Consider the following 12255-nt stretch of genomic DNA (forward strand, 5'->3'; position numbering starts at 1 on the left):
CAGACACCACAACCATTAGCCCTAATGGACCGCGAAGGCTTGGGGAGATGATACAGACTTACTCCCAAATAGAGTTATACCTGTGTGTCTTCGGCAGACCTCTGTTTAAGCAGAGTTCCACCTGGAGTCGGGACTGAGGGCCTGGTCGATGTGGAGGTCTCTGGCCCGAGTTCAGTCTGGAGGCTCAGAGTGCTCCGACCCCACAGGCCCCCCGTCGGCCCAGACCGGCCTCTCTCTGGAGCAGGAGGGGACAGCTCCTCTCACTGGGACATGGGCCCACAGCCTCCCCACCATCACAGCCTCTAGCCTCCCCACCATCACAGCCTCTAGCCTCCCCACCATCACAGCCTCCCCACCATCACAGCCTCTAGCCTCCCCACTATCACAGCCTCCCCACCATCACAGCCTCTAGCCTGCCCACCATCACAGCCTCCCCACCATCACAGCCTCTAGCCTGCCCACCATCACAGCCTCTAGCCTCCCCACCATCACAGCCTCCCCACCATCACAGCCTCCCCACCATCACAGCCTCTAGCCTGCCCACCATCACAGCCTCTAGCCTCCCCACCATCACAGCCTCCCCACCATCACAGCCTCTAGCCTGCCCACCATCACAGCCTCCCCACCATCACAGCCTCTAGCCTGCCCACCATCACAGCCTCTAGCCTCCCCACCATCACAGCCTCTAGCCTCCCCACCATCACAGCCTCTAGCCTCCCCACCATCACAGCCTCTAGCCTGCCCACCATCACAGCCTCCCCACCATCACAGCCTCTAGCCTCCCCACCATCACAGCCTCCCCACCATCACAGCCTCTAGCCTGCCCACCATCACAGCCTCCCCACCATCACAGCCTCTAGCCTGCCCACCATCACAGCCTCTAGCCTCCCCACCATCACAGCCTCTAGCCTCCCCACCATCACAGCCTCCCCACCATCACAGCCTCTAGCCTCCCCACCATCACAGCCTCTAGCCTCCCCACCATCACAGCCTCCCCACCATCACAGCCTCTAGCCTGCCCACCATCACAGCCTCTAGCCTCCCCACCATCACAGCCTCCCCACCATCACAGCCTCTAGCCTCCCCACCGTCACAGCCTCCCCACCATCACAGCCTCTAGCCTGCCCACCATCACAGCCTCCCCACCATCACAGCCTCTAGCCTGCCCACCATCACAGCCTCTAGCCTCCCCACCATCACAGCCTCTAGCCTCCCCACCATCACAGCCTCTAGCCTCCCCACCATCACAGCCTCTAGCCTCCCCACCATCACAGCCTCTAGCCTCCCCACCGTCACAGCCTCCCCACCATCACAGCCTCTAGCCTGCCCACCATCACAGCCTCCCCACCATCACAGCCTCTAGCCTGCCCACCATCACAGCCTCTAGCCTCCCCACCATCACAGCCTCTAGCCTCCCCACCATCACAGCCTCTAGCCTCCCCACCATCACAGCCTCCCCACCGTCACAGCCTCCCCACCATCACAGCCTCTAGCCTGCCCACCATCACAGCCTCCCCACCATCACAGCCTCTAGCCTCCCCACCATCACAGCCTCCCCACCATCACAGCCTCTAGCCTGCCCACCATCACAGCCTCCCCACCATCACAGCCTCTAGCCTGCCCACCATCACAGCCTCTAGCCTGCCCACCATCACAGCCTCTAGCCTCCCCACCATCACAGCCTCTAGCCTCCCCACCATCACAGCCTCTAGCCTCCCCACCATCACAGCCTCTAGCCTCCCCACCATCACAGCCTCTAGCCTGCCCACCATCACAGCCTCCCCACCATCACAGCCTCTAGCCTGCCCACCATCACAGCCTCCCCACCATCACAGCCTCTAGCCTGCCCACCATCACAGCCTCTAGCCTCCCCACCATCACAGCCTCTAGCCTCCCCACCATCACAGCCTCCCCACCATCACAGCCTCCCCACCGTCTCTGTCCCACCTGTCCTGTCTCTGTTCCACCTCTCTCTGTCGTTATGACCTCTCTCGTTTACAGCGTTATGCTACATGGTACCACCTCGTTTACAGCGTTATGCTACATGATACCACCTGGTTTACAGCGTTATGCTACATGGTACCACCTGGTTTACAGCGTTATGCTACATGGTACCACCTCGTTTACAGCGTTATGCTACATGATACCACCTCGTTTACAGCGTTATGCTACATGATACCACCTGGTTTACAGCGTTATGCTACATGGTACCACCTCGTTTACAGCGTTATGCTACATGATACCACCTCGTTTACAGCGTTATGCTACATGATACCACCTGGTTTACAGCGTTATGCTACATGGTACCACCTCGTTTACAGCGTTATGCTACATGGTACCACCTCGTTTACAGCGTTATGCTACATGGTACCACCTCGTTTACAGCGTTATGCTACATGGTACCACCTCGTTTACAGCGTTATGCTACATGATACCACCTGGTTTACAGCGTTATGCTACATGATACCACCTGGTTTACAGCGTTATGCTACATGATACCACCTGGTTTACAGCGTTATGCTACATGATACCACCTGGTTTACAGCGTTATGCTACATGGTACCACCTGGTTTACAGCGTTATGCTACATGATACCACCTGGTTTACAGCGTTATGCTACATGATACCACCTGGTTTACAGCGTTATGCTACATGATACCACCTGGTTTACAGCGTTATGCTACATGGTACCACCTCGTTTACAGCGTTATGCTACATGGTACCACCTCATTTACAGCGTTATGCTACATGATACCACATACTTGTCACAGTATTCCAAGCACTCACACACTTTCTAAGTGTTGGATGTTGACAACGCACACCACTTAGTGACCTTTCCCTCACTACCGACCAGATAACACGCACAAGGACACACACACAAACACATACAAACACACACACTCACATACACACACACATATCCAAAGTCCTCGGTGGATTTTCTCCTTTTTACAAATAGTTCATCAACAGCGGGCAGCAGGAGAGGGAGAGGAGCACAGCGGCCTGGGGGTCAGACCGGCCTCCCCTCCCCTGACCAGTCTGACCAGTCTGACCAGTCTGACCAGACCCTGACCAGTCTGACCAGTCTGACCAGACCCCCGACTCACAGTATCTAACCCACTAGACCATCTCCAGCCGCACGTTGAACCACAGCAGTCCTAGTGTCAATAAGCTCTAAGAGTTGAGGTCCTGTAAATCAGTAGAGTAGACTTTGGTCCGCTCAGAGACTCCATTACGCTCAGACCGCTAGAGCCGCTGAGAGCCGGGCCCTGCTGAGGTCCTGTTGGCTGGTTGGTGGTGGAGGTGGTGGTGGAGGTGGTGGAGGTGGTGGTGGAGGTGGGGACCAGCGGCCCTGTGTGCTGCTCTTCTGTCTGTGAGGAGACAGTAAAGGAACAAAGTGGGCCTGAGAGGGTCTCTGCCGTATGTCTCAGCAAACCGTTCACCAATGAGAGGTCACGTGACCTCTACATGGCCATGAACCTTGACCCCCGGCTGAGGAGGGTCAGGTGGTCACGTCACCAGGTGATAACACGCCTGATGGACGTTCAGGAGACTGATGAGACCGGCTGATTAAGAAACAGCAGATAACGAACACGACTACAACAACAGCTCAGGGCCGAATGCAAAGTACGGAAAGACGAGAGCAGGGTGGAGGAGGTGGAGGAGGAAGAGGAGGTGGAGGAGGAAGAGGAGGTGGAGCAGAGGCAGAGAGCAGGCTGAAGGAGGTGGAGGAGGAAGAGGAGGTGGAGGAGGAAGAGGAGGTGGAGGAGAGGCAGAGAGCAGGCTGAAGGAGGTGGAGCAGAGAGCAGGCTGAAGGAGGTGGAGGAGGAAGAGGAGGTGGAGGAGAGGCAGAGAGCAGGCTGAAGGAGGTGGAGGAGGAAGAGGAGGTGGAGGAGAGGCGGAGAGCAGGCTGAAGGAGGTGGAGGAGGAAGAGGAGGTGGAGGAGAGGCAGAGAGCAGGCTGAAGGAGGTGGAGGAGGAAGAGGAGGTGGAGGAGAGGCAGAGAGCAGGCTGAAGGAGGTGGAGGAGGAAGAGGAGGTGGAGGAGAGGCAGAGAGCAGGCTGAAGGAGGTGGAGCAGAGAGCAGGCTGAAGGAGGTGGAGGAGGAAGAGGAGGTGGAGGAGGAAGAGGAGGTGGAGGAGAGGCAGAGAGCAGGCTGAAGGAGGTGGAGCCGAGAGCAGGCTGAAGGAGGTGGAGGAGGAAGAGGAGGTGGAGGAGGAAGAGGAGGTGGAGCAGAGGCAGAGAGCAGGGTGGAGGCGGTGGAGGAGGTGGAGGAGGTGGAGGGAGGCCTGAGGCCGGGGGGGGGTGGAGGCTGCAGCAGAGCAGACTCATCCTCTTCTCCTAATGCCCCGGGGGGTGACGGTGAGCCCTCCCCAGGACCCCCCCCTCTCTGGGTCCAAGTCAGTCCGCGTGCAACCCCCTCGACCAGGAAGAGGGGCGCGCCCGTCACCAGCCTAGGGTGGTAGTAGCAGTGAGCCTGTCTGTCTGAGAGCCTGTCTGTCTGTCTGTCTGCCTGTCTGAGAGCCTGTCTGAGAGCCTGTCTGAGGGCCTGTCTGCCTGTCTGTCTGAGGGCCTGTCTGTCTGAGAGCCTGTCTGTCTGAGAGCCTGTCTGCCTGTCTGTCTGTCTGCCTGTCTGTCTGAGGGCCTGTTCAGTGTCATGGTTCTCTGGTCTTGTTCTCACGGGCCAGGAGACAAAGGGCTGCACTGCTCCACAGACAGACAGGCTCCACAGACAGACAGACAGACAGACAGACAGACAGACAGACAGACAGACAGACAGACAGACAGACAGACAGGTCGTCTCTCAGAGGTCTGGGGTCTCCTCCTCATCCCGGCTTCAGAATGGATCCACGGCCGATAGTCATTCTCCTCCAGTGCAGTCACAAACTGATGGCCTCACACACGCAAAACACCCCCAGCATGGAACTGTGATCACCAACAGGCAGGAGGGGGGGGTCAGGGGTCATGCAGCAGAGCCCCCCACACACACACACACACACACACACACACACACACACACACACACACACACACACACACACACACACACACACACACACACACACACACACACACACACACACAAACACAGGTCTGCAGTTGTGTCATGGAGTTGCTTTAGTCTTTGCAGTGACATTGTGACTTCTATGCCTTTTTAACCCAAAGAACGGTGGCTGTGAGTTTAGGGAACAATGGTGAGGGAGGGCAGCGCTAAACCCTTTTAATAGTATTTATTAATCCGTGGCTCATTATATATAGCATAGGAGACACTTTACTAGCCCAACTAACATCAATCCATACCCTTTTCACATCTTTTCTTCCGCTATGTCTCGCTGTTTGTGTGTGTGTCTGTGTGTGTCTCTCACTCTCACACACACACACACACACACACACACACACACACACACACACACACACACACACACACACACACACACACACACACACACACACACACACACACACACACACACACACACACACACACACACACACACACACACACACACACAATCGAGCAAAGCAAACACACGCAGGCGCGAGCTGGTATTGCAGCAGTGTGCACGAGACGCGCCCGAGAGAATGACGCTGGACCAATCAGAAGGCGCAAATCCGAAAGTTTACCTTTTATGGCTCGAGCCGGGCATCTGACGGTGTATAAAATGCCGGTGCCCACGGAGCCGCCTCACTCTGAGCGCCGTCACACGCAACTTGTGCGGGATATCATTTGCCTGAAACCAGTTTCCATAAAGCGAAAACTCCCCCACCCAAAGGTAAGCTTAAGACTTGTTATTGAACGTTTACATTTAAATAGTCGTGTCCATTAATGCGTTAATGTCGGGATTGGCTTTTTGCGTTTAGTGCTTTTAAGTGACAGATACCGGCAGTCTTTTGGGGGTTAACAGTTATGCATGTTTAATGTTTTATTTAGTATTTAGTTAAACATCCTGAACTGGTAAAGGATTTAAAAAAGACCAGTACTGCTGCTTCTGTGTCTGGAAAAACCGGTGTGACGTGAGTGATTAAGTACGGCTCCTCATGCATAATTAGAGCCGTTCTAATGACCTGCAGTCGGCTCTCTGTGGAGGATTACGGGTGTGAGGCGTTGGATGTGACTGTGTTCGGGTGGAGGTTGGGGGCTCGAGTCCTGCTGCCGGTCCTTTGTGGTCCCTGCAGCGGGGTGTGACCTACTTAGCCTGCTAGCCTGCATGCTAACTCATCAGGCTCGGCCGGGAAGGGGCGCTGGTTGAAATCCGAAACCTCCTCTGAGGATTAACCACCTCGGACCGAGGCTCAACGGGTCCTCAGTCAAACACCACCCGAGGCCTGAATAAACGGCTGGGTTGAATTAATAAGTGACTTATGAACGCACATTATGGTCTGCCCTGCCCAGCTTCCACGTTGGAAAAGGCGCGCTAGGCCCGAGGAGGCTCAAGGCGTGGCCCAGGAAACTGGCAGTCAGAGACTGGGGGCTGTGACGTCAAGCTCATCAAGTGTTCGTCAATCAGTGTTGAACATCTGCAGTTTGTACCTTAAGCTGTGAGCGAGGTCGTGTAAGACGCCTTTAAATGAAGTCATGCTAGAGGGCGAGGTCTCGGTATATGGCGCAGTGGGATTGTAAGAATGAAGAGAAAACTGCTAAAACAGGCGCAGATCGGCTGTTGGGAGGGGCGGGGGAAGCCGAAAACGGGTAATTTGAGGGAGTGGTCGCCTGGGCCCGAAATGTCGAACGTTTCTTTTTCGCGCAAGCCTGTTGGCCTGGCCGCGCGCCACGCCGCCGCTCGCCGCAAAGCTGCTCAGACCAAACCATTCCCTTATATGGTAATAACAGAATGCAGCGCCACTTCCTTTGTCTGGGCATAGGAATGCGTGGCTCTAGCACCGCGAAGTGGCCATGTGGTGTACTGCAACCAGAATACCAGGAAGTGATGCGTCATAGGGGCGCTGTTCGGCAGGGTGACAGTTGCTCATGATTTTTTCCTTTTTTCTTCCTTTTCCGCAGTTCAGCCATGGAAGATGAAATCGCCGCACTGGTTGTTGACAACGGATCCGGTATGTGCAAAGCCGGGTTTGCTGGGGATGATGCCCCCCGCGCTGTGTTCCCCTCCATCGTGGGACGCCCCAGACATCAGGTGAGCACCCCCCCCTGGAGTCTGAGAGTTCATCAATGTGAATTTAATAAATCGTAGAAAACGGGTGTTTGACAACCGCACACTTTGGCTAAATGTGAGGACAGAAGTGCACTGCTATGGGACCTGCCCCCCCGCCTAACGACCTCCTCCCTCTCTCAGGGCGTGATGGTCGGCATGGGCCAGAAGGACAGCTACGTTGGTGACGAGGCTCAGAGCAAGAGAGGTATCCTGACCCTGAAGTACCCCATCGAGCATGGCATCGTGACCAACTGGGACGACATGGAGAAGATCTGGCATCACACCTTCTACAACGAGCTGAGAGTGGCCCCCGAGGAGCACCCCGTCCTGCTCACCGAGGCCCCCCTGAACCCCAAAGCCAACAGGGAGAAGATGACCCAGGTACGCCCCACCCCACCCTGCTCCTAGAACCTGTTCCAACCTGTTCTTCTCTTTACATTCCTCTGGTTTCCTCACCTCTCCCCAGGACCTCTGCTCTATACGATGATCTTTCCTTGGATAACGAAGGTCTTTCCCCCTGTGTGCCTTACCTGCACTGTGGCCATAAACGTAGATTAGAAGTGGAGCGCTGACCAGCGATCAGTGACTCGTTTTACCTGCTGACTTAATGCACAGTGTGAAGGAATGCTGGGAGTTGTGCACCTCTACTAACGCATCAACAACGCCCACTACTGCATGCACCGAGTGCTGTGCCCACCGTGCACGAGGCCGCCCCGCCCTGCGTGATGTGAACCTCTCCTCTCTCCACAGATCATGTTCGAGACCTTCAACACCCCCGCCATGTACGTGGCCATCCAGGCCGTGCTGTCCCTGTACGCCTCCGGCCGTACCACCGGAATCGTCATGGACTCCGGGGATGGTGTGACCCACACCGTGCCCATCTACGAGGGGTACGCTCTGCCCCACGCCATCCTCCGTCTGGACTTGGCCGGCCGAGACCTCACAGACTACCTCATGAAGATCCTCACCGAGCGAGGGTACTCCTTCACCACCACTGCTGAGAGGGAAATCGTGCGTGACATCAAGGAGAAGCTGTGCTACGTGGCGCTGGACTTCGAGCAGGAGATGAGCACCGCTGCCTCCTCCTCCTCCCTGGAGAAGAGCTACGAGCTCCCCGACGGGCAGGTCATCACCATCGGTAACGAGAGGTTCCGCTGCCCAGAGGCGCTGTTCCAGCCCTCCTTCCTCGGTGAGTGAGCCCCCCGGTCCGCTAGGACCCTCCTCCTGCACCCCCCCAGTGTCCAGACTCTGACCCCCCCAGTGTCCAGACTCTGACCCCCCCCCAGTGTCCAGACTCTGACCCCCCCAGTGTCCAGACTCTGACCCCCCCCCCAGTGTCCAGACTCTGACCCCCCCCCCAGTGTCCAGACTCTGACCCCCCCCCCAGTGTCCTGACTCTGACCCCCCCCCCCCAGTGTCCTGACTCTGACCCCCCCCCCCCAGTGTCCTGACTCTGACCCCCCCCCCCAGTGTCCAGACTCTGACCCCCCCCCCCAGTGTCCAGACTCTGACCCCCCCCCCCCAGTGTCCAGACTCTGACCCCCCCCCCCCCCAGTGTCCAGACTCTGACCCCCCCCCCCCCAGTGTCCTGACTCTGACCCCCCCCCCCCCAGTGTCCTGACTCTGACCCCCCCCCCCCCAGTGTCCAGACTCTGACCCCCCCCCCCAGTGTCCTGACTCTGACCCCCCCCCCCCCCCCCAGTGTCCAGACTCTGACCCCCCCCCCAGTGTCCTGACTCTGACCCCCCCCCCCCAGTCTCCAGACTCTGACCCCCTCTGCCCACAGGTATGGAGTCTTGCGGTATCCACGAGACCACCTACAACAGCATCATGAAGTGCGACGTGGACATCCGTAAGGACCTGTACGCCAACACCGTGCTGTCCGGGGGTACCACCATGTACCCTGGCATCGCCGACCGCATGCAGAAGGAGATCACCTCCCTGGCCCCCAGCACCATGAAGATCAAGGTGAGGCTGGCTGCATTGAGGCTGCTCATGATGCTCTGGCTCTCCTCGCGCTCTGTGCCTCTTGACGCTCGTGTACCTAACGTGTTACCGTCTCCCCGTAGATCATCGCCCCACCAGAGCGTAAATACTCTGTCTGGATCGGAGGCTCCATCCTGGCCTCCCTGTCCACCTTCCAGCAGATGTGGATCAGCAAGCAGGAGTATGACGAGTCCGGCCCTTCCATCGTCCACCGCAAATGCTTCTAAACAGACTGTTCCTCTCTCCCCTCCTCCCCACCCCTCCGACCAAACGGCCAACGACTTCAGCTCTGCGCGAACCATCCACACCATCCATTCTCACCGCTCAGGCGCAGAGCCCGACGCCCAGCTCATTGGCATGGCTTCAGTTATTTTTGGCGCTTGACTCAGGATATAAAAAAAAAAAAAAAAAAAAACTGGAACGGTGAAGTGAAGTGACGGTAATGTTTTTTTGGCTAGTTTTAAAAATAAGCACCCCAAGGTTTTACAGTTGCATCTGAGGACTTTAAAAAAAAAAATGTACATTTTGTTTTTTTCTTTGAGTCATTCCAAATGTTTGTTAACTGCATTGTTCAAACACATTATTCCAAATGTTAACTGCATTGTTCAGACACGTATTTGCCTCTGTGAAGGCTGCCCAGTGGTCGGCTGATACTCAAACACTGTTGTAGTATCGCTTGTATGTAAATTATGTCTGGGTTTTTTGTACTTTCAGCCTTAAAGATATCTTGGTCCTGTTTAATTTCTTTTTGTTATGCAAAGCCCTCAGACTCTTCTTTCCTCTCGGGGGGGCTCATCTCTGGGCGGTTGGGCGAGGGGTCTCTACGTGCTGGGGTAACATGGGGTCCAGACTGGTGGTCAACCTGTACACTGACTAAAACAATCCCAATAAAGTGCACACGCGTTCCGACATGACTCTGCCTCCTGTCTCTCTCGAGCATTAATCACAGGTTAGGAATCACTTATCCCATGGACAGACGTAAGCTCTGATACCGAACTAGTGTCCTTTGGCTGTGGGGAAGTGTTAGCAGTACTTAGCTTCGGGTATAGCTAGGGTAGTACTCAGCATAAGGTAGTATATCCAGGGCAGCACTTGGCTTGAGGTAGTATAACTAGGCAGTACTTGGCTTGAGGTAGTATAACGCTGGAAGTGCATGAAATCTTAATTCCCCAAAATGCTACGTGGGCCTACTCTACTCACTCCCAGCTATTCTATGCTATACCCCCTGCACATGAATGTAAGAACGGTTTTCATTGTAAATCAAGGATTGGTAATGGTATAGGTAGTAAAATAATGAATAGACTAACTGGAGAACTTCCCTTCTCTAGGCCGGACTATTTACATGCCGATGGACGTACTCCTTACCGTCCCAGCACTGTCTGCGGTCCTTAGTGTTTCCTCCTTAATGGTTAATGAGTTTTTCTCGCCCTTTGGGGGCTAGGGTTATAACTGCTGTAAAGCCCTCTAGACTGAAGGGCTCTGAATGTAATGGACTTGATCCGGAGCGTAGGAGTCACTCATTTTTGGACGGTGTTGGAGAATTATGTAGACGCTTGGCATCGTGTAGCATCTTCTCCTGACTATCGTAATATATGGGAAGTGGGTTAACCTGTTACTGATATAGCTGCTTTCTTCCGACAAATGGACTTATTGTAAGTCGCTCTGGATAAAAGGTCTGCTAGACGCCCTGAATGTAAATATACCGCCTGCAATAGCTAGATGGACGTGGATTTTCACAGCTTTCATGCGTGTTCATTTAAGCATCTTAAATGTTTCTAGAGTTTTCATGGTCATTTAATATGATTAAGCATGAGGTCAATTTAATGTGAAATAAGTGGTTATTCATATGCGTTTAATTCTAAAATAGCCTATTCATTTACAAATAGTGTCCATAAATAATTGAGGTGAGTTCCTTATGAACTAATTTCAGCACCCGTTAGATTCTTATGTCTTATACAACAAAACTGGGCCTTTTATTCTGAAGCCGATTGCTCTTCATTTTTAATCCAAAATAAATGTAAAACTATATTCCCCCCTGCTCATTTTTAGAGATTATTAAACATTTTAATAATCTTACAAAGCCCTACGGTATCATTACAGACGGCTCATCTGATTTATATTGATCTGTCTCCAGGCCTTCTGCAAAAAAAACTGGATAAAAAGGTTGAATGATCTATCTAATAACGTTTTACATCAAGATGCTAATCTAGATAATGACTTTAAAATAGGTCAATTTCGGATTAATTATCTAGATACAAAATTGAAATGTTCTATTTTAAAATGGTCTCTCATCATGGAGACGTCCAGTTCCCTGGTTTGGACGACAGGGGGCGCCGCCATCCTTTATAGCTTTTAAACATGACCTTATCACATTCGGTTAATGTTTAAAATGAGTGCTTCCGGTATTATGTTATTTAATTTAATTGTAGTTCACACGGACTCAAAACTATAAATATCACTGGGGGTACACTCACGCAATTAAAGTGGCTCAATGGATGCTGACATTTTAGGAATGGAGTTTTTCATCTTCAAAGTCGAGTCAATTGATTTATGAAGCCCATTTAAAAACCACCAGGACGGACCAAATGAGATACGGGGTCGAGCAGGTCATTAACATGAGTTGCTGATATGGGCACTGAGATAACAAACAAGAGTAGATAGAGCCATGGGAATAAAGGACGGAAATGTGGGCCTACCTCGGTGTTGATGTTAACGCGACCGTTTCTGAGCAGTAGGACCGCTACCCCATTGGGGTCGGCACGTCTAGGTGGACTTTAAAATGAAAAGGATGATAAATAAAATAATGAGTGTGTGCGTAGGCCTGCGTGCGTGAATCTGTCCGCGTGCGCAGCGTGCATTTGATGCGTCTGGTGGTGTAATTGCGTGAATGCGGAAGTAGATTTACATAAACAGGGCCTTATATGTATTTGATGTCTGCCGCTAAGGCGTTTTAGCCGAAGTGCGATTCCGCTGAGGTAGGTAGGTAGGTAGCCTCCCTCTTCTGTGATATTCTTATTTTACTGCCGTGCAAGCAGAACTATCTGATCTGATCTGATCTGTGTGTGTGTGTGTGTGTGTGTGTGTGTGTGTGTGTGTGTGTGTGTGTGTGTGTGTGTGTGT

The 12255-nt window shown here is 53.6% G+C and overlaps 1 protein-coding gene and 1 long non-coding RNA gene across 3 annotated transcripts; one reads left to right on the forward strand and one right to left on the reverse strand.

The window, feature by feature from the left end:
- Positions 1–5619: 5619 nt before the first annotated feature.
- On the forward strand, positions 5620–10049 carry actb2 (actin, beta 2). Of its 2 annotated transcripts, XM_060075630.1 has the most exons (6): positions 5620–5772; positions 7002–7131; positions 7291–7530; positions 7900–8338; positions 8936–9117; positions 9219–10049. In XM_060075630.1, the coding sequence occupies exons 2-6, from the start codon at positions 7009–7011 to the stop codon at positions 9360–9362; spliced, it is 1128 nt and encodes a 375-aa protein (XP_059931613.1). In that variant the 5' UTR covers positions 5620–5772; positions 7002–7008; the 3' UTR covers positions 9363–10049. The 2 variants fall into 2 exon arrangements, with proteins under 2 accessions (XP_059931613.1, XP_059931622.1); XM_060075639.1 differs by lacking the exons at positions 5620–5772; positions 7002–7131 and adding an exon at positions 7616–7656 and having other exon boundaries at positions 7395–7530.
- On the reverse strand, positions 7897–8505 carry LOC132474776 (uncharacterized). Its single transcript, XR_009529726.1, has 2 exons — positions 8403–8505; positions 7897–8359 (listed from the first exon to the last, which is right to left on the reverse strand). It is a non-coding gene; the product is annotated as an uncharacterized LOC132474776 (long non-coding RNA).
- Positions 10050–12255: the final 2206 nt, after the last annotated feature.

Source organism: Gadus macrocephalus, chromosome 2 (genome assembly GCF_031168955.1).
Source record: "Gadus macrocephalus chromosome 2, ASM3116895v1".
In the NCBI taxonomy this organism is placed as follows: domain Eukaryota; kingdom Metazoa; phylum Chordata; class Actinopteri; order Gadiformes; family Gadidae; genus Gadus; species Gadus macrocephalus.